The sequence below is a fragment of the Arvicola amphibius genome, chromosome 6, assembly GCF_903992535.2.
Source record: "Arvicola amphibius chromosome 6, mArvAmp1.2, whole genome shotgun sequence".
NCBI classification, from domain to species: Eukaryota; Metazoa; Chordata; class Mammalia; order Rodentia; family Cricetidae; genus Arvicola; species Arvicola amphibius.
In genome coordinates this window covers 40,776,487-40,798,944 of record NC_052052.2, presented here as the reverse complement: position 1 = coordinate 40,798,944, position 22,458 = coordinate 40,776,487, and the positions used below count along the sequence as shown (strand labels likewise).

General features: G+C 42.2%; 2 protein-coding genes across 5 annotated transcripts in view; one reads left to right on the top strand and one right to left on the bottom strand.

Moving 5' to 3' along the window:
- Window positions 1–405: 405 nt before the first annotated feature.
- On the bottom strand, window positions 406–22,340 carry Lrrc42 (leucine rich repeat containing 42). 3 transcript variants are annotated; one of them, XM_038332849.1, is made up of 9 exons: window positions 22,106–22,340; window positions 20,755–20,849; window positions 16,343–16,826; window positions 9,516–9,647; window positions 8,368–8,486; window positions 7,038–7,126; window positions 6,447–6,560; window positions 2,865–2,949; window positions 406–880 (listed from the first exon to the last, which is right to left on the bottom strand). In XM_038332849.1, exons 3-9 carry the CDS (start codon window positions 16,810–16,812, stop codon window positions 627–629), a joined length of 1,263 nt encoding a protein of 420 aa, XP_038188777.1. In that variant the 5' UTR covers window positions 16,813–16,826; window positions 20,755–20,849; window positions 22,106–22,340; the 3' UTR covers window positions 406–626. The 3 variants fall into 3 exon arrangements, with proteins under 3 accessions (XP_038188777.1, XP_038188778.1, XP_038188779.1); XM_038332850.1 differs by having other exon boundaries at window positions 20,755–20,843; XM_038332851.1 differs by lacking the exon at window positions 20,755–20,849.
- Window positions 22,082–22,458, top strand: part of Hspb11 (heat shock protein family B (small) member 11) — a 28,346-nt gene continuing 27,969 nt past the window's right edge. Inside the window, exon 1 of one of the 2 annotated variants that reach the window (XM_038332855.1) lies at window positions 22,082–22,213. The gene's annotated coding sequence lies outside the window, so the exon portion shown is untranslated. Of the gene's footprint in view, window positions 22,220–22,458 lie in introns of both variants that reach the window. The other variant, XM_038332854.1, reaches the window with a different exon arrangement.

Below are 22,458 nucleotides of genomic sequence, written 5' to 3'. Positions count from 1 at the left end.
TTGTTACTTCCAAGGCTGCTACTGTGAGTCACTGGGATCTTGATGAATACCCTTAATGGCTAGGACTTCTATAAATGTTAAATACTGTTGAGAGTAAATGTAACAGAATGGACTTTGCAGCCAACTAGAAAGGAGTGTAAACCCTAACTTCCACTTGTAAGCTCTGTGACATTAAACATGACACTTAACTCGAGGTTGAATGTTCTTGGCTCTACATTTCAGCTAGTTTCATTTCTGCTTGCTATGAGGCTAGCGCATGCCCAGGGCAGCATCAATCAGTGGCAGCTTCATTCTCAACTATGTTCTGTCAGTGTGCCAAACTGCAGCAGGAGCAAATGAAGCCAAACTTGTTAGCTCTCATGGTGCTACTTCCTGTGGTTCCAATCTGCAACCCACAAGCAGAACTCAACGAGAGCAAAAGAGTTTATTTGAAAAAATTACTATGTATTGAAAATATACATTAGAAATTATTACATACGTTCATAGCATCCCCCTCCCCCACCACAAAAGTAGAAATATCTGTTTGCTATGCTAATGCCATAAGTAAATCCAAACCAAAGGAAAATCACCAGCAGTCTCTCCTCCTCATGTGCTGAGATGAGGGGAAAGGTTGACGGTATGTGTTGTCAGTAGGAATTCAGCAAGTCCCAGTCTTCCACGGTCAGACACATACACTTCTGCTTGGCCGACTGTGGTGTGCTCTGCTCCTCCTCTGACTCCTCGAAAGCTCTCTTCTTGCTCTTCTTTGATTCTTGGCTCAACAGTGGCCCATGGCAGTCCGGAGCCTTCTCCCTATAGAACTGGAGTTTCCCAGAAGAGTTCATGTGGGTGTCTGCCAGGGGACATTTCCTTGAGGCTTCGGCGAGAGCTCGTTTCTGATCTGTAAAAGTATTAAGGGGCTAGTGAGGAGTTTTCTGTACTGGTGGGTCAGGGTCTGCCAAAGTCTGAGAGACTGCCTAGGACTAAGATGAGGCCCTAGGGTGGTCTGGGCTGAGTGCTGGGCAGCAGGGGTGGTGGATACCCTACCAAGGCAGAGAGTACTTAGTAGATGCTTACTGGGTTTAAGTGAGTCTAACTAATACCCCAAGAATCAAAATCTTCTCAGCTACCTACACAGAATGACACAGAAATAAATAATGTATATAAAGTGTCAGGGTCAGGAACATCCTCAAACCTCACAAACTGTTGGCTTTTTTTTTTTCTTTCAAAACCTGGACCTGGATGTGCCCTCCGAGGCACATGATCTGCCTGTGGAGTGTCTGGTATGTCCTAGGAGTCCCCCTACCCCCACCCCAAGACAGTTTCTCTGTGTAGTCCTGGCTGTCCTGGAACTCACTCTGTAGACCAGACTGGCCTCGAACTCACAGAGATCCACCTGCCTCTGCCTCTTGAGTGCTGGGATTGAAGGTGTGTGTCACAATGCCTGGCTGTCCTAGGATTCTTATTTTGTCATCTCTATTGTTTCCTTCAGTTTATCAAATAATTCTTGTTTAAAATGACAAAATAAACACAACAGAATTCACCGTTTTAACCTATCTTCAGAACTTTTCTTTTTTCAGAGCTAGATGGACCAGGGCCTTAAGCATGCCAGGCAAGCATTCTACCACCAGCCGCAGCCCCTGCCTTCCAGACACTTTATTCCCTCCATTACTCTGTGTTTGTGGGTGTGTGAGTGTGCACACACATGTGCCACAGCGCATGTACAGAGGTGAGAGGACAACTTTCGGAGTTAGTGCTCCCTTCCACCATGAGATCTGGGAGCACCCTCAGGCTGCTAGGTTTGCATGGCAAGCACGTTTACCCAATGAGCCATCTTAGCAGTCCACAGAACTCTTTATCTTGTAGACTAAAAGTCTGTAGCGATTAAACAGTAATTCCCTACTTCCTCCATCCAACCACTATTTTTCAATGACCCTGATGCTCTGGGAAGCTCACAAAGGAACAATCATAACACAGTATTTGTCCTATCATGACTGCCTTATCTCATGTAACATGTCTTCAAGGCTCATTTGACAAAATGTCCTTACCTTTAAAAAATAAAAAACTTGTATCATTTTTAACTGTATGTATGTATGTAAGTATGCACACATGAATGTAGGCACCTGGGAGACCATGTATGTTGAGTCCCCCAGAGGTGGAGGAGTTTCAGGCAGTCATGAGCCACCTGGCGTGGCTGCTGAGAACTGAATTCAGGTGCTCTGTAAGAGCAGTGCGCACTCTTAACCACTGGGCTATTTCTCTAGCCCAAAACGTCCTTACTTTTAAAGACTGAATCACAACACCTTGTACATAAATAACTGCATTCAGTTCACACATCTGTCTGTTGAAGGGCACTTGGGTTTCATTTCTTTTTTCTCTAGGTGAGATTGAATCCAGGGCCTTGCCCATGCTAGGTGACCCTTGTCCACTGAACTACAACCCTAGTCCTGCTTCTACCTGGTGGTGACAATCTGTGCTGTTTCTTTTGTGCCACTACAAGTCTTCTTTGGGACGAGACAGATAAAGCTAAGAAAAAGCAACTTTTCTGATGGTGGTGTTTACACTGTAGGCGACGTTGAGGGAATGATTTGTCTTAATGGTTATAAATAAAACAATACTATTACAATTAATTTTCCTTCAGAAAGAAGACAGGCTGTTTTCTTTCTGTTGTTTTTTGTTTGTTTGTTTTTTCGAGACAGGGTTTTTCTGTGTAGCTTCGGAGCCTGTCCTGGAACTGGCTCTGTAGACCAGGATGGCCTTGAACTCACAGAGATTCTCCTGCCTCTGCCTCCCAAGTGCTGGGATTAAAGGCATATGCCACCACTGCCTGGACAGGCTGAGTGTAAAACCCAAGAGCAAAAACTCCAAAACAAAGACTTCCTCACAGAAGCACTGGGCTGACTTCCGAGGCTCCGCATCTTTCCGCTGCCGCACAGCTTCCACGCTTACTCGCTCCCACTGCAGAACGATCTAAAAGAAATTTGGTAGATTTGAACCCAAACAAAAACTCGCTGTTTTAACCTCAAACTTTCTCCATTCCCCTTGGTCTCTTCCTTTTTTTCTCCTTTTTTTTTTTTTTTTTTTTAAATCAGGGAGGCAAGCACTATACTTTTGAGCTAGTCTTTACTCCCTTTCTTGAAACACAAACCCATTGATAAATTTTGTTTCTAAGAATCAAGTCAGACTGGACACGCAAATACGATGATCTATGTATCGTGTGATGCAGGTGAGTCTGCTGAGCCCACTCCTGCCCAGTTCCACTCTTGTTCTAAACTTGCAATCAGTTGCACGAATTGCCCATCTTTAAACTGAACACTAAAGTCTAAAATCTTGGTTATATTACTTTTCACATACCCCCAGACCCTTCTTATGCCTTGAAATGAATCTGTAATAGCTCATCTCGTCTATGTGTACAGAATGCCCACATTTCTGTATTCTCATAGCACTTCAATTTCTATTTTTTAAAGATTTATTTATTAACTATCTATACATGTTTTGTCTGTATGTATGCTGCAGGCCAAAAGAGGGCACCAGATCTCATTACAGATGGTTGTGAGTCACCATGTGGTTGTTGGGAATTGAACTTAGGATATCTGGAAGAGCAGTCAGTGCTCTTAACCTCTGAATCATCTTTCCAACCCCTCATTTTAACTGTTACAAATGTAATTTTACTTATTAGCTATTGCTAATTCTTTAGAAATTTGACTGAATATAAAACATACATGACAAAATGAAAACTAAATGATCGTTTGAACATATCTTGAGTAACAAGGACTTTGCATCTAATATTTCTTAGTAATGCAATGCAACAATGATGAGCACAAATGAGGAAAAACACTTGTAGATATAGAGCAGTCCAAGCATTAAGAATACAGACCTAGCATGGTGGAGTACAACTGTAGTTCCAGAACTATGAATTTGAGCTCATCCTAGGATACACAGTGAGACTCACGATACAAATAAAACCACAAGTTATAATAGCACATTTACTAAGCAGAGGGCCCTTAGCTTTGAATTTAATTTCTGAATCTTGACATGTTACATAGAGCTTAGTAATGGAATAAGTAACAGGGATGTTAAAGAATTGCATGAAGGGTCTATCACTGTCTATCATGCAGAAAGCACTTGGAATATATTGGTTATGGACCCTTCAATATTTCCTGGTTATAGAAAATGGGTACTATTCCAAGGGAAAGCCAAGATGGACTAAATCAATTTTGTGATTTAGCAGGAAATAAAGACACAATCCTTCCACTAACAGAAACAGAAGGGCTAACTGTGAATAGAGAAAAAGAAAGCAAGTTTGGATCAACAAACTTTGAGGTACCAGGAAGAAACTTGTAGATACTATTTGGGAATACATACAGTTTCTGATAGATGTGAGACATTCTTTCAGGACACTGAGAAACCTAAGATCACCAGGGGAGTAGAGGTGTAAATGAGAAAAGAAAGGAGGAATCAGCTAAGAGAGAAAAACCCTAAGGTATGCATGTTTATATTAAGTCACATAAAAGCTATTTGGCAGCTTCCAGAGACACTTAAGTACAGAAGCGGAGGCTAAAACTAGATCATAAGGGAAGGCAGCAAAGAGGGACGAGAGCTAAGAACAAACAGGACATAGCTACACTGGGGCTGAGGAACTCACTAGAATAAGGATAACTGACATTTACATACAGAAAGCATCCCCACCAGAGAGTCACACTGGGGATATGGTGGTGAGGAAGCAAGGGAAATATAATAAATAGACACAGAAAGCTGAAGGCCTTCAGGAATAGGACTGAAAGAAAAAAATAAACATGGCTGACCACTGAAATAAACTGGCATAGTTATTTCCTTTAGAAAAGAGGGAAGTAGAGTATGGTGGAAAGTAGAGGAAATTTGGAGAGGGAAAAGAAGTGGGCTCCTGTTAGACAGCTGTCCTCTTCAGGGACGGGTCAGGCTGTAGTTCCCATAGAAGGTTAAAAGGAGGATGGAAGGCAGTCTCTGCAGCCCTGGAGGTCCTGGGTGATGGCAGGAAGCTATGCCGGCCCAGTCAATTACTCTGAGGTCACAGTGTTAGGTTTTTTATTTGATCTGTACTAAACCCAAAGAGAAATCCTGTTTTTGCTATTGGGTTTATGAGGCGGAACTCTCAAATCTCAGTCTCTGACTCCACAACCTATGTTCTTTCCACCATGACACTTGCTACCAACTTATAGGAGGTCCTGGCAAGAGCATCCCACATGTGTCCAAGTCTTCTAGATGCACCTAGGATGCAACCTGGGTTCCACTCCAGTAATTACTGCATCGTGCCCAGTCTGGAGCCAGCTTCAAGTGCTTCTGAAACACTTGACATAGGCCTATCTTCTTATCTATAGGAGGTGATGATATATTCAGGCAGCTGGACAGGTTCACCATCATGCCTTCTAGTTTAAAGCCAGGGAGAGACTCAGGACAAAGTCTTCCATGTTTCTACCAGGAAACAACTGTTAAGTGTCTGAAGGGGAAAGGTGCCCACACAGGTGCGCTGCCATCTACCTGGTACAGTCTGACTTTCTATTCAAGGCTGTATTTTACCAATCTGGACAAGGGCAATATGAAATCAACAGAGTCAAAGTCCAGGCCTTTCACTGGCAAACGTCAAGAGAGAGAAAGACCAAGAGACTCCTCTCTAAGGCTATGGAAAAAGAAATAAGTCCAAAAGAAAGGGAAGAGTCAGATTTGAACTCTTTACAGTGTGATACCAGTTAATTTTCTGTGAAGTACAGTACACTGTTAAAAGAACAATTAGATCAGATCTTCTTTATTTTATTTTTTGCATAGCAAGCCATAATTTACTTATTTCCTGAATCATTTGTAGAATAAGACAGCATTCTAGGCATGACGCCCAGTCTATCAACCAGAGCAGGGAAATATTAAGATCTGACATCCATGAATAAGGAAAATGTGGTACATTTACACAATGGAGTACTATTTCACAGCAGAAAAACAATGACATTTTGATATTTGCAGGCAAATGGATGGGTCTAGAAAACATCATATTGAGTGAGGTAACTCAGACTCAGAAAGACAAATATCATAAGAACTCACTCATAAGTGGCTTTTAAACATAAAGAAGAAAACCAGCCTACAATTCACAATCCCAGAGAACCTAGAAAACAATGAGGACCCTAAGAGAGACTTACATGGATCTAATCTACATGGGAAGTAGAAAAAGACAAGATCTCCTGAGTAAATTTGGAGCACGGGGACCATGGGAGAGAGTTGAAGGGGAGAGGAGGGAGCAGAGAAAAACATATAACTCATTAAAATAAATCAAAAAAAAGGGTCTGACATCCAGTACTACATAGGTAGATGGGTCTGTAACAGTCTATCACCAATGCTGACTGAGGTGAAGACTACAACTAAGCCAAAAGAGTATCAAAAGGATTAATGTTTATTCAATTTTTAGAATAAAAATGAACACTGTAGTGAAAAGTCTGGAGTACCTGGTCAGCCCATCCCTCTGTTTTGCAGTTACTATGATCAAATTCCTTCAAAGGCACTTTGGAGTGAACAAGGCCTATATGTGTCTGGAGCTTGTCCTTGACGGCTTTGATATCCTAGGGAGGGAGAAACACCAAAGACGTGAATACATTCTCCAATTCTTACTTGCTGTTAGTAGCAAAGCCCACCATAAATTAAGTGTGGTGGTACACACTTGTAATTCCAACACCAGGGAGACTGAGGCAAGAGGATCATGAATTCCAAACCAGCCCGGCTATCCAATGAAACCAAAACACCAAAACAGCTGGGCATGGTGGCCTGGGCCTGTGATTCCAGTATTCTAATAAGCTAAGGATTGCCATAAATTTGAGGCCAGCCTGGGCTACATGGGAAATTCAAGTCCAGGAAAGGCTACATAGTAATACTGTATCTCAAAAAAGCAAAAAAAAAAAAAAAAAAAAAAAAAAAAAAAAAAAAAAAAAAAAAAAAAAAAGAAGGCCATCATAAATACTACCTCTTTCTAAACACCAATTAACAGAAGCAAAGTACCAAATCCTAAATTCTGTAAAAATGAAAGAAACCAAAAGCCTTACCTTTAGTCCTGTCCCAGATATATCTAAGCAGTTTAGTTTTCTAAAAGAAAATAGGTATCCAATTCCAGCATCTGTGATCTCAGGGTTACCTAGATGTCAAAAATAAGGCAGCATTCTGTCATAACTGTTGGTAAAACCCACACAGTAAACTCAGAAAAAAAATATCCTGACAATAATAAGCTATAGAGCACAGCGGGTGAACTCTGCAGAGCAAATTCTTACAACATGAAGAAGCCACGCTAGACCCTTTAAGCTCCAACTGCCTAGGCCTTGGATGGGCAGAGGATGTATGATCAAGCAGTAATCCCAAACAACTCCAATGGAGCTGCGTGAAACAAATGAAATGGTTGGTATCTCTGTGCATCACCGCTCACCTCTGAAGCAAAGGCATGTGTTTAGTTTGAAAAGACTTCTAATTCCGTGTACTACCTTGTGTTTTTCCAGAAGCTTTTCTTACATATTACTTTCTCACATCAGAGAATGCTGCTTTAGCCATTTCCTCTAGGAATGCTACACACAGTACCAGCTATACAGCACATGCTCAAAAAGTATTTAGCAAATAGGTAACTTCCCTAGGAAGTACGCCAGGGGATTCAATAATGTTACTGTGCAGAGGCCAAATCCAAGGCGCAGAGAAGTCAAGTAACTTGCCCAAGGGTACAAAGCCATCATCTTCTCTTGCCTCAGTTTCCATTCACTGGGAACAACCCACCTTGCCACAGATGGTGTTGCTGGACTCTCAAACTGCTGACTTTACCACTGGAGTCAATGGATCTGGCTATTTTTTTCTTTTTTCTTTTATATAGGGTTTCTTGTGTAACCACCCTGGCAGTCCTGGAACTCACTCTGTAGACCAGGTTGGCCTTGAAATCACAGAGATCCACCTGTGGTGGAATTAAAGGCATGTGCCACCACCGCCCAGAGAATCTGGGTGATCTAAAATTACCACATGAGTGGATTTATTCAGCTTCTTGCTAAATAAATACTGATGAAAAGAACCTAAATGACAGATGCCATGGACCAGTGACTCAAAGTACAGCAAATATCCTTATATATGCTCATATATATATATATATATATATATATATATATATATATATATATATATATATGGCGATACACTGAATGGCAGGGGAAATGTGCAAAGCCTTTACTCCCTGTAGAAAGTGGTGATAAGACGCTCAAGGCACCGGGCCAGGAGTCAAGAGCCCCTGGCTCAGTCCTGTCACTAGGCTACTGTGGCTCCTAGAAGGTCAGCTGCCTTCTGTCCTCTCATATGAGAGGGAAGATGACCCTAAAGCCACTCCCCAGACATCACTCCCATGCTTACACGATAAATCGAGCAGCGCCAGGTTCTCAAGGCCTCTTTTCATCACTCTCACTGGCGCTGTCATCTTCCGAATGCCGGCATCAGACAAGCAGTTATCCTTCAAGTGGAGCTGAGTTACACTAGAGAGACAAAGTCCACAAAAGTATTACTTCAATACTGTTTTTAGATATTTCACTTAAAAACAAAATATTACTGCCTCTAAATATTATAAAAGTCCACCCAAATCCTACTAAGCTGTTGTTTTAAATATCCTTTCCTGCTGCTGTTCTTGAACTTTAAATTTCTTAAAATAATTTTTTTAAGATTTATTTATTTATTATGTATGCAGAATCCTGTCTGCAAGTATACCTGCAGGCCAGAAGAGGGCACCAGGTCTCATTATGGGTGCTGGGACTTGAACTCAGGACCTCTGGAAGAACAGCCACTGCTCTTACCTCTGAGCCATCTCTCCAGCCCCCTTAAAATAAATTTTTTATGTACCATGTTTTCCTTGCATGCATGTCTGTGCACCATGTGTGTACCTGGTACCTGAGGAAGCTAGAAGAGGGCATAAAATCCCCTGGAACTGGAATTATAGACAACTGTGAACCACCATGAGGGTGCTGGGAACTGAACCCAGGTCCTCTCCAAGAGCAGCAAGTGCTCTTAACCACTGAGCCATCTTTCCAGTCCCAAATTTTTGTTACATGTATTTATTTTTGTGTGTGGACAGTGGGAGGGATGAACGTGTAGGGGTCAGAGGACAGCTGTGGGAATTGGTTCTCTCTCAACCATAAGGGTCTGGGAATTGAACTCAGCTCATCAGGCTTGGTGACAAGTGACTTTACCCAATGAGTCAGGTTTCCAGCCCCAATTTTTTATCTCTTGCTATAATAAACTAGGAATGGACAAATATGGAACAACATTTTTCAGTCCTGATGGTTTCAATTACTACAGGTGAAATAAAGGTTAATCAGAAAAAAAAGAACAAATCAATTATAAGAGTTATCCAATCTATATTGCTAAATCAAGTAAACAGAGGTTCAAAAGATTTTAGAAAAACAATTATTAAATAAACACAGGAAACTAAGTTGCATTCCTTAAGATGATCCCACTGGCTCATCCTTTTAAAAATAAAACAATTATTTAAAGTGACAGCAGGCTGGTACCTAGACAGGGCCTCATTGGTGAGATGTTCTAGAAGTTCATGTTCATCTCCAAGCTTGCAACAGGAAAGATCCAGGCGAGTCAGCTCCCGGAAAGACTTGATTTCTTCAAGTTTTTCTGCAATCACCAAATACCTGTGTGGTGTGGAGAACAATCAAGAGCTTATCTTTTAGAACTTCTGATTTGTGGTCTTGTGGCACAAAGAACGTGCCAATCCCAGAGTACCATGAAATTAGCTCACATCATTGACACTGTATCACATGAGCTGGACTAATTAATACAGACCTCAAAAAGCTTGGTGCACAATGGTGGGACAAACATTCTTAATAAAGAGAAGTGCATGACAAAGGCAAGCCACAAGACAAAACATCCAGTTTGTAATTAGTCAGACCTTAGTGGTAGTGCTGGGATTTCCCCTGGAAATTTCCAAACTCTTTAGTACACTCAAAATTTCAATTACTCATTTTTTTTTTTTTTTGAGGAAGGGTCTCACTCTGTAATCTAGGCTCGCCTTGAACGCTTAAGTCTCCTGCCTCAATTATAGGCATGAGCCCAAGCTTTGATCTACATATACTCAAAAATATTTCAAAAGTTATCTAGCAGATCACATTTTATCTTCCTGCCAACACTTAAGTCTGAGCACTGCCCACACCACTGGAGCTCTGTTACCCTAACTAGCCCGAAAGTATGTGGCAGCATGACTCTCATTTGGATGCTTACTAAGACAAACTATGAGCATGAGTGATTTAATGACAGTGGAGCACCTTGCCAAGTGGTTATCAGGAAGCATCAGGGAGGCCTCTGGAGAGGAAAGGAGATCAAAATGGTATTTCACAGCCTGGCTGGGCTCTGCCCTGCCTTCTAGTTGTCCATTTATTTCTAATGAGGTCAGTGGGGAAAAAAAATAAAAGGGATTAGGTGTGACAGAAACAGAGAAGAGGTTTCTAAGATACTAGGGTAGCTTGACAGTGCCAAGAGCATCTATTTCTCATATACTTTCCTTTTGGAGGCCTGGAAGTTTCTACAGCAGAAAAGTATGCTAGGGTTAGTCAGAGTACAGCTCTCTTACTCAGCAGGATCTTAACTGCCAAAAACAGGATGGATACTCAGGAGGGCAAACTCTTTCCTTCCTATAGCCAACTGAAATTATTGGTATTCAAATGGACCTACTAGGTAGACAGTTTGAGGTACTGGGACCCTCTTTAAATTGAAAAGTTTAAGCTGCCAGCGACAGCTCAGCTGGGGACACAAGCAAGTATTACTTCCTCAGACTACTGTGGCTGCACTGTAAATAAAGCTGTTTTCTACCTTCCAATCACAGTACTCAAGTGTGTTAAGGGGGATTTAGGGGATTACTGGCAATTAGAGAAAAGAAAACACACATCGTTTGATCAATTACCAAAACATTTTCAGTAATTCTGAAATAAGGGTGAAGGACGTAACGCTGTGTAATGTGATTAAGAAACATTATGGAACTCAAGGCTAAGGCATTCTAGGCACAGACAGTACTAAATGTTAACCTAGGATACAAAGGCTCCAGATTCTCGTTTTGCAGCTAGTATTCCAAATGACCTTCGAAGGCCCAAACATTAGAAAAACAACAGAACACACACACACACACACACACACACACACACATTTTAGTGTCACACAGACCTGAGTTTGAATTCTTTTTACTGTTTTGTGGGGTGAGAGGCAGACACACACAGAGATGGGGGTGGTGAGAGAATGAGAGGAGTTGGTTAGTTGCCAGGCTTGTATCATTGGGAGTAAGGGCCTTTCTTTACACAGTGAGCCTTCCTGCCAGCTCCAGTTTGTATTCTAACAGCTTCAATTACTCGCTCCATCATTTAACCCTTCTGAGCTTCAATTTTTTTCAGCTATAAGACTGCATCTTCCCATTCTTTCTTTTTCCAGAATTATCTTTAAATAGTGGTGGTTATAACTACTTGATTAACATTGGAAGATGTTTTTAGGAAGACACACTTGCTCTCTGTGACCACCGTTAGGACTAAAGCACGAGGGAGGAGTCTTGTCTAGCTGGAGCACAGCTGTGAAGACACTGGCTTCTCCTGTTGGCACACAGCTTCTGGGCCTGACATAAGACCACAAACAAATGTCTCACCTGCCTGATTCTCTTATTTTCAATTATTTTCTCAAAGTCCTTCCTCCTGGCCTGACCCCTTTGCTGTTGGTACATTCTCTGCCACAGCAGCTCTGGGTTGCAAACACATCCCCACAGCCCTGGTCTCTAAATGTTCTTCTGGACAGTCAAAAGAGAGGGTTTAGGTCACAACTGAAAACTCACTTGTACCTAAATAAAAATGCCAAGTTTGGAACTGCTTTAACAAAACATAATTCAAAAGATTATGTTGAAAATGTTCCCTATATTTTATTACAAACATAATACATGATCATAAAGTAAATGGGGGAGAGACTAAGAAAGTACAGAAAGTAAGAAAAATAAAACCGATTGCAATATTCCCACATAGACATTAGAGGTTCTTTTCTTTCAACAATATACAAAAATATTTTTAAAACAAAATTTTGGGTTAAAATGGGAAAAAAATTAAGTCATCCCAAATTACCTTGAATTCAATCATTAGTACCAAATGACAAAAATTATTGTTGCCAGGTAGTGGTGGCACACGCCTTTAATCCTAGCACTCGGGAGGCAGAGGCAGACAATCTTTGTGAGTTCAAAGCCAGCCTGGTCTACAAGAGCTAGTTCTAGGACAGGCTCCAAAGCTACAGAGAAACCCTGTCTCGAAAAACAAAACAAAACAAAAAAACAAAACAAAACAAAAATCCTTGTTTTTTTAAAAAAGGAATCTGGACAGGTGTGGTGGATCACACCTAGAATCTCAGGACTTGTCAGTTCGAAGCCAGCCTGGTCTACAAGGTGAGTTTCAGGACAGCCAGGTAGGTTGCAGAGAAACCTTGTTTCAAAAAACAAACAAACAAACAAAACAAAACAAAACAAAACAACAACAACAACAAAAAAAACATGTCCAGCAAAGCATTTGCCATTCATGTCTTAGGACTGAAGTAAAATCCCTAAGGTCCAAGAAATAGCTAACTCAATAAGTTGTTCTCTAATCTGTGTGTCATGGCACACAGTACAGGCCATGGTATGCATGTACCTACTCACACATACAATGAAGTTTTTTAAAAAGCCCATTTGCAGCTGGGCATGGTGATACACACCTTTAATCCCAGCACTTGGGAGGCAGAGGCGAGCGCAACTCTGAGTTCAGGACCAGCCTGGTCTACAGAGTGAGTTCCAAGACAGCCAGGGCTACACAGAGAAACACTGTTTCGGAAAAACAAAACAATTAAACAAACAAACAAACAAAAAAAAACATTTGCCTAAAAAAATACTTTTTTAAATCGTAGAAATGGGGTTTTGCTCCATAGCTCTCTTTGGCCTTATACTGGCCCCCTAACTTGCCTTAAACTCACTGCAATCTTCCCGTCTCAGCCTCCTGAGTGCTAGAATTATAGGTGTTATTTACGCCCAGGTTCACTTTTCTCATTTATCACATTTTGAACATTTTACCACATCATTTAAATTATCTTAAAATATTACCTTAACTTCATTATCTGACTGTACCATAATATGCTTAACAAATTCACTGCTACAAATAGTGCTACAAAGAGTACTGTTATCACATTAGGTTGAATAGATTTTTAAAGAATTATTATTATTATTTCCTTTTTTGAGACAGGATCCTACAATGCAGCCTGGGCTGTCCTGAAACTCTATGTAGCCCAGGATGACCTGGAACTCAGAGAGCCTCTACCTCCTGAGTGTTGGGATTAAAGGTGTGGGCTACCATGTCCAGATTAAGTTATTTTTAAAACAAGACCTCAATGTGTAGCCCAAGCTGGCCATGGGTCTTCTACTTCAGCCTTGTGAGTGCTAGGATTGCAGTTGTGTGTCATCATGACTGGGATCACAAGAGAGGCTCTTTTTTCAGTCAAGTTTCAGTTCCTGTCTATGCTTGAAGCCAGAAGAACAGAAACAAGAAGGTTGACTCCTCTCACTGTAACATTTGCAATAGCTACCTTCTTGAAGCCCAAATTTCCTCTGTAAGGTGGATGCTACTTTATAGGGAATCATAATACCTGTTGAAATAGGTAATGAGTAGAATTATAGGTCAAGCATGGTGGTATATGCCTGTACTCTCAATCAGGGAAGAGGGAGAAAGATTAGCCATGAGTTTGAGGGCAACTGGATTTACACTGAGGTGCAAGCACACTTTCACAGTGCAACTTTGTCTCAAAAAAGCGAAGCAAACAAGTAAGTAAAGTGAGCCAGGGGTTGAACAAATCATGTGACTGTTTTTAGGGCTCTCAATACATACTGCCAAACTACTTTCCAGAAATGTTACACTTATGCATTATTTTGGTACTGGAGCTGTTACATTATTTATATGCTCATCAAATGTGAATTAAAGTGATTATTTTCACAATCTAACCAATTAGACTACAAAATAAAAGGGACAAATAGCATTTTCAAAACCATTAGAAATAGGCTGTAAAAAAAAAACCTGGGGAAAGTAGGAAGTAAAATAACAGTTGTACAGCATACACTCTCAAGTGAATAAAACTATGTATCTGAGCATTATTCTTGTGGTGGGATTGTAAAATTTCTTATATTTCCAAAATATGAAGTTTTTATACATAATTTTATTTTTCACCCTTCTAATTTTTTTACAATAAACATAAATAACTTGGAATAAAAGTGAGGTAGGGCAAAGTGGCACATGCCTATAGCACCTAGGAGGCTGAGGCAGGAGATTGGCTGTATAAGGTCAACCTGAGCTAGTACAAGATCCTACCAAGGAAGGAAAGAATGGGGTGGGGGATAAAATGTGGAATAAATTGGCTTTGTCATTTAGCAAGATAAGTGTTTTCCTTTCACTGGCAGCAGTCCCATGTCCTGCCACACTGAGGCCACAGCACAGACAGAGCTTTCAGGAAATGCCTGCTTCATGCAAGTCCAAGATTCTGCTCTGCATGTTCTTTAGGCTTTGCCTTTTTAAAGTAATATATGTGACCTGACCTGGGGTGAAATCATTAACTCATGAGCCAATTAAATAAAGGCTAGTTGTGCTTTTCTACATGTTTTATGAGTTTTATCTTGTATTTTTCTGGTATTGCTTTCTCTCTTTTATTGTATACTTTTTGTTTGGTCTCATTTTATAGGTCCTATTTATTAAATTTATCTTAATGGTAAATTGGCAGGTTGGAGAAATGTGTCTCAGATAGAATACTTAACTAGCACACATATGGTCCGGGTTGGAGCTTCAGAAACACACACACACACACACACACACACACACACACACAAATGAACTAATAGCAAACTGCCTTTTAATCATAAAAAAGTTCAGATGGGCTGGGCAGTGGTGGCTCATGCCTTTAATCCCAGCCTCCAGGAGGCAGAGGTAGGTGAGCTTGAGGCCAGCCTGGACTACAGAGAGACTTCCAGGACAGCTAGGACTGTTACACAGAGAAACTCTGCCTGGAAAAACAAACAAACAAACAAACAAACAAACAAAAAACCCCAATACTGAAGCATGTAGCAATCTACATTTCCAGTTTGGCAAACCAGAAAGTCACAAAAAGATGTAAATATTCAAATGTTCAGAGTATCTCTGTAGTAATCAAAAAAAAAAAAAAAAAAAAGAGTAGTTGGTCTTGGAGAGGAAACATAAGATGAGAGATGTTATAATTGAATGTCATTAAATTGTCTGCTAGTTTTTACTCTTAAAAGTAGTAGGTGTTCTTAAAGTTCTCTTAAATGATAGTAAAATAAACATTATATTTCAAATAAATACATAAAGGTACATTAGCAGTGGAAAATTAGTAAAAAAAAAATCTGTTTTGTAAGGAGTCAGGTTTAGGTGCTGGGAACTTTTCTGAGCATTTCCAAACTTTTGGATGTTTATTTTTTTTGTTTGTTTGTTTTTTTTGTTTTGTTTTTCGAGACAGGGTTTCCCTGTAGTTTCTAGAGCCTGTCCTGGAACTAGTTCTTGTAGACCAGGCTGGCCTCGAACTCAGAGATCCGCCTGCCTCTGCCTCCCGCCTCCCGAGTGCTGGGATTAAAGGCGTGCGCCACCACCGCCTGGCTTAATCACACATTTTTTAATGTTACTTTTTAATCTAACATTCAATATTTAGTGTTCTTAAGACTGAAACAGGACCAAGAATTCTGAGTACCAATCTTCACATTCCCAAGGGTATACCCAAGAGATATTTTGAAGGTCATATTTTGTCTTTCCTGTATTCTCTTATGACAAAAGTTGACTTCAAGGGAGCATGATGGTACACACTTGTACTCAAGAAGCTGAGGAGGAGGACAGTTAGAGCCCAGCTGTGTTTTGTTTTGTCAGACGGGGTTTCTCTGTGTGGGCCTGGCTATTCTGGAACTCTCTCTGTAGACCAGGCTGTCCTCAAATCTACCTTAGCCTCCTGAGAGCTGGGAGTAAAGGTATGCACCACCACTACCAGGCAAGCCCAACTATTCTAGACCAGCCTGGTCAATATAGCAAAACTGTACCTCAAATGGAAAAATTTTTAAAAAAGGAAAAGAGAGAGAAGTTGGTTGCAAAATATTTTTATCTATTGAAAGAATTGTGGGAGATGAGGGAAGACAGTGATTCCCCCCCCCCCCCCCTTAAAATGGCCTGGATTTTGAATGTTTAAGTTTGAAATTGAAAGTACTGTCTGATGGCAGAGTTCATAAGCCCACTAAGCCCTGGGGGCTGGCAGAATAAACACATCCACTGAAGTACTCAAATATCTTAATGAGAATACCCACCTGTTTCTTAAGCACAGCGAGCAAAGCACCAGACTCCCATAGGCCTCAGTGAACTTCTGCAGAGCCCTGAGCCCTGCACCTGGCTCTGTGAATTTCTGTCTGGCTTCAGCAGCAGAAAAGAGCTTTTCAGCAATCTGCTCCGGAAAGCCAATAAGGGAATCAATGTGATCAACATTGTCGGAGATGAAGCCCAACACCAGGCTGAAGAGGGATTTGGCAGAGTAACGCAGATTCCCCTCGCGGGTATATGTGAAGATAAAGTGATCAGTCTTCTCTTTCTGTGCAGTGTCTTCCCTGTTCATGCACAGCTCCACAGAAAAGCCTTTGGGAAAGAGTCTGAAAGGCCGTGGCTTCTGCAGGCTGCTCTTCACACCATCCAGAGCCAGATTGACCATGTGGAGCTGCCCATTTTCTCGAACGTAGATGGGCCCCGGATCCACGTGGGTTTCTGAGTTGAGGTAGTAAGCCATTGCCTTGATTTCAGCTGTAAAAGCAAGGCACACGAAAGCAAATCCAATTAAAATGTTGTCTGTAACACGAATCTCACCTTACTATGCCCCCAGCTTTATGACCACCACCAAGGAAAGCAAACCCACCAGCTGCTGAGAACTCTGCGCTATGAGCGCCTGTTTCCACCTGACACGCCTCCTTTCACTTTTCTCACAGCTTAGTCTTCTCACCCTTCACAACTTTAAGCTCAAATTTCATTTCTAAAATTCACTCCGAAGTTACCAAAAATGCCAGCAACAATTCTTTTAGAAGTAAAGTCATAGCAGTACAGTTCATGTTAGCAGAGCAATAGGATTATCCTAAATGTCCAATACTCCATTTCATCAGATATTATGAACACACTGAAATCTTGGAATTAAAAATGTTTACACACAGAAAGACAGAAGTAAGTAACCCTGGACTGCTTTGGCACCTTCCACACATCTCTCTGTTGTACTTGGCTCGCTGTCCTATTGATTTGCCTCTGGGCCTGTCTTTGCTGCTTTGTACACAGAGAGAAAGACCACATTTAATTCGTCCAGACTCCATAACAGGACTCTGGCACATTATAGTCCCTGGGGGGAATGCTATGGAACTAGTTTAGTTCCATAAGCCTTAAGTAAACCACAAGCAACAAGATGTTGAATTTGAATTTAAAGTAAAGACTCCCCCCCCCCCCAAAAAAAAGAATAAATAAAGTTATTATAGTCCTCAAGAGTGTCAGATCTGTTCAGGTTCTGTTAGAGCACTCTAAGGTAAGAAAAAAAAAGCAGTTGGGTGTTTCTTCAGTCACGCTGGTGACATTATGCATCCAAGAATTAACTGTAATAAATACTTGTTTTCTTGGATAAATGAGATTTCAAATTACATGAGAAATGGCTATGTTAAATAAAGTGAAGAGACCAGATTATTATTTCTACAACAAGAAAGAAGGAAAAAAATGTGAATTTTAATGCAATGTAGGCCTGTCAGCATTTTTAAAGGATTTGAAATTATCCCTCAAAGACTCTGGCTGACTTTTAGAGTGAACTCAGCTTCTGTAACAATGCCTACAACGTAGCCCTGAAGCCACTTACAAGTGTCAGCAAACACTTAAGTGAATGACAAAAATGCTGAGTCTCTGGAGATCAAACAGTGATCCGGTTTGTGGGAATCAGTACTATCCATTTTTCTCCTGAGAATAATTATGTGTATAAAGTACAGCAGGAAAGAGGGCCCAGCCCAGCCCTGGAGCCTCATCCTTTCCAGCTCATCCACTAAGACCTATTCTGTGGCCCTGCCAACACTGCACGGGTAAACTGGCCACTCACTCGACCCACTGGAATTGGCTTAGTTTACTGCTTTTGGTTGTTCTGCCTGACCTAGCTATTTCCTGCTCATCATTAACATTCAGCTCAACCATCACTCACCATTCTCCTGGGAAACTTCTCCAAGCCCTGTACCAGTCCATGCCTGTCTTGTTTTCCCAGAGCTCCCAGTGTTTCCTTTTACACAACACTTAGCACTGTGTACTATGTTCACTTGTTACTGTACCCAAACGGAGTTCTTTGAAGGAACGACACTTGATATCTCTTACTCAGGCCTAACGTGGTGCTGAGTAAGCACTCAACAGATATGTGCTGAACTGAATGAGACCTCAAAGGGGCAGATTTAGTGCTCCGATATTGTTGCTAGGAGCCAGCGCCTCTTCCAGGCAACAGCTGCAAGCTCCTCCCCCCACTTGTCAGCCCTTCTGCAGGTGGTAGAAACGGAGCAGATGATGGGGCTATATTGCTACTGGTACTACCAAGAGAGAAAAACAAAACAACTAAAGTAAAAACCAGTTTAAAAAAAGAAAAAAAGCCTTGTGATAGTGCCAGCTCTAACACTCCATACTCTTCTCTTGCCAGCATTCAGGGTCTGCTGCTGAAAAGATGCCCCCTCCCACTTCTTTTAAGCGCTTCTTTCAGCAGGGGCAAGTATTTGGTTCCTTCTACTTCACAGACCATAATCCTACCCAGGAGAAAAAGAAAACATCCTTTGATCTTTAAGAATAGATCTTCAGAGGCAACTCTAAGTATCAGAAAGTAGATACTCGGTATGGCCCTAAAAAGAAATTATTTGATACATAGACAAGAAAATGAACAAATGATTGAATGAAGAAAAGAAAATATTTTATCATCACCACCATTTTAGAGCGGCCTGAAGCTTACTATATAGTCCACGCTGGCTTCAAACTCACAGTAATCCTTCTACCACTGCTTTCCAAGTGCTGGGATTACAGGCATAAGCCACGATGCTTAGCCTAATGATTTAACTGTAACAGCAGAAAGGCAAATCCTATGGAAGATAATGTACCTCAGTGGACCAACATACCAGAATTCTGACAAGAAGAAAGAGGGAAGAAAAAGACAAAAACCCAGGTTCTACATACATGTACTGCTCTTAATCCTCATCTCTAACAATAACCTTTCACAAACTTTGGAGTAAAATGGAATGAATGGATGGCAAGAATTCATGAAAATTAGAAGTCTGATTCCATCCAGCAGAGGGCACAAGTAGGTTGGAACCAGAGTGAGGATGCTAATCCCTTACTCTACCCCAAATCCTGACACCTTTACCTTCCAAGGATCAGTTTCAAAAAAGGGGGGCAGTTATATGACTACATCATATCTTTAGACTAGTCATCAAATAGTACTCTCCTTTTAAATGACAAAAAAATTTCAGTATTTCCTTAAGAGTAAATCTACACCATTTGTCCAGGCAGTAATCCAAGGCTTTACTTTCTTCAATTATACTACTTGAAGAACTACCCTTAGTTTAGGGAATCATGGTAACTTTTTTTTAACATCCTGTATTCTCCCAATAAGGCACTTCCTGAAGTTTGTAAGGTACTATAAAATGATCTAAGGATTAAATGAATGCCCGAACTTTCAACTTTAAGAACCATAAAGGGTAGAGCTTCTATACTGGGTATTGTTCATGGTGGCCTATTACAAACTGACCTCTTAAGAGACAGAGCCTTTTCTTGCTTCAGGGAGGGGGTGCTCATCCAGATTGGAAAATTCAGATAACAGAATAACAATGTTCAGTGTAGCTCTCTTGTAGCTATATGTCAGATTAACAGAGTGACAGGCAGTGTGGTGGGTCTTCCAGCCACCACAGAGAAGCAGTGTTGTGACCTAGCTAACAGTCTGGTTCAGTAGTGCATCACCATACGTGAAGCTAAAGGGAGCACAGAACATATCATTTCTTCAAATAAATGAAATGTAACCTTAGTACGTTAAAACTTCAGTTCTCACTGAGTGGTGGTGGTGCATGCCTTTAATCCCAGGATTTGGGAGGCAAAGGCAGGAGGATGTCTGTGAGTTCAAAGCCAGCCTGGTTTATAGAGTGACTCCAGGACAGGCTCCAACGCTACAACAGAGAAATCCTGCCTGGAAAAACAAAAAAAAAAAAACCCAAACAAACAAACAAAAGTTCAATTCTCTACAACTTCTTTAAATAAGAGACAAGCTAAAATAATTGATAACTAAACATGATAGTTTTAAAGCCCTGAAACCAGTTTCCAAGCAAAAAGCATAATAATTATCCCAGCCAGGTGAACTGGGGGGAAAGAAGAAACAAGGCAACGGGATAACAGTGCTTCAACTGTGAGCTGAGCTTATGGTTAATTTGAAGGAAAAAAAAACAACAAAATCAAAATGAACACCCACCTAACCTTAGTAGATCAATTAACAATCTCTTAAGAATAATAAATAGGCCAAAGAAATGACATATGTTAACGATACCAGATGTGAATGAAAGCTACCATTTACTACGTACCTACCAGCTGGCAAGCACTGCTGGGTACAGCATAAAATGATGTCATGCAGTCACGGATTCTATGAGGTCAATATTGCCTCTTAATGGATGAAGAGGTTCAGAGAAATGGCATAACTTACTTAAGGCTCACAGTGCTGAGTGACACAGGCTGGATTCAATCACAGGGCTGTATGACTCCAAAGCACAAGATCTTTCCACTTGCAGGATGCTGTACCTCAAGAAGAAAAATACAACACCCAGCCCTAAATATGTCTTTAAAACACTCAAAAATCAGCCTCACCTTGGTCCTCACAACTGGCTCAAGCTGGGGGTTAAGAGGGCAGGGAATACATTAAAAAACAAAACAGTGGTCATCTGAGGAAAGAGTGGGTGGAAACAGAACCAGGGCTGTCTTAAGGATGAGGCGTTCCTCCTCCTCTCTGCCCTGGCAGAAATCCGCCATATCCACACACCAGGAAAACATCTGTCAACCCATGACCTTCATCTCAAGACTGCAGACACCTTTGGTTTAACTGAAAATGCAGTGACTTTTGAAATCCGAACAGCAAGTAGTTCTAAACTATCTCTAACCAACTAACCATTCACCTTCATTGTTCTGTGTCACCGCCATTATTCAGTTTGCAACTACTTCTTTTTTTTCCTGTAACTTGCACTTCCCTACCTGCGTTTCCCCCAGGCTGCAGACACTCAGGCACATCTCTCCCCAAGAGCAAGCTAATCTTTCCCACATCCTGATAGTTTTACCCACTCCACAGCTTTTCATACAAAAAAAAAAAAATCCCCACCCTCCTAATTCTAACCTTGCCCATTCACCACTCCCAGCTCTTCGACCCATCTTCCTCTCACACCTCAGATTCTTTCGTGCCCCTCAAAATTCGGCCCCGGACCTCCAGACTCAATCCCCACCTCCATCTGCCTCCCCGCGCCCTTTTCCAGCCCCCATCCTCCTCTCTCTCGCCATCGGGGTTCCTCCAGCACCCTAGTCTCTCCATCTCTTTCCCGGGTTTGCGTCCTCAACCTTCACAACCCCATTTCTTCACGTCTCACCATCCCCAACTTCACGATCCCACAGCCTCAACTTCTTTCTTCCCTGCCCCCAAGCCCCACCCCTCCCCCTATTCCAATCCTAGCTCCTTCCCTCCGTGCACGCCTCAACCCCTTTTCTTCTGCCCCTTCCCCAGCACTCCCACCCAAGCCTCTCCCCAAGTCCACCCAAGCTAAATCCGTTCCCTCTCCCGCCCAGAACCCCAATTCTCCCACACACCCTCAGACTAACCCCACACACCGCCGACCCCACCCTCAAGCCCACCTCAGACACCCCTACATCTCCATCCTCCCACCTCTCCCTCGGAGAGCTCCACCTCATCCCTAGGGCCTTCCCCTCCCCCCAGCCCCTCACACTCTGCCCGCCCCCGTCCCCATGCCCTGCCCGAGGCTCGGCGAGCGGCCCGGCCCGCGGCCGCCACCTACCTGTGCCCCTGCCCGGGGCAGCGAGCGGCAGCACCTCACTGGCGGCTCCTTCCTCCACAGCGCGGCTGACCGTGAAGCAGGCGGCTCGGCACCTAGGCCACAAAGCCCGTGAGGGTGGGACACACACAGAGGGTGGCAAGAGGGAGGGGCTGGGGGCGACCTGGCGCCGCGGGACCGCGGGACCAGCGGGGCGGGGGAGGCCTCGGCTGGGTAGGCGCGCGTGCGCGGGGCCGGCATGAGGGGCGTGGCCTATCTTGGAGGGGCGGGGCGGGGGCGGGGCCGGGAGTGGGGTGGGACAGAGGCTCCGAGCGAGCTGGGTAGTAGCGGGGAAGGGTGGAAGGGGCGGGGATGGA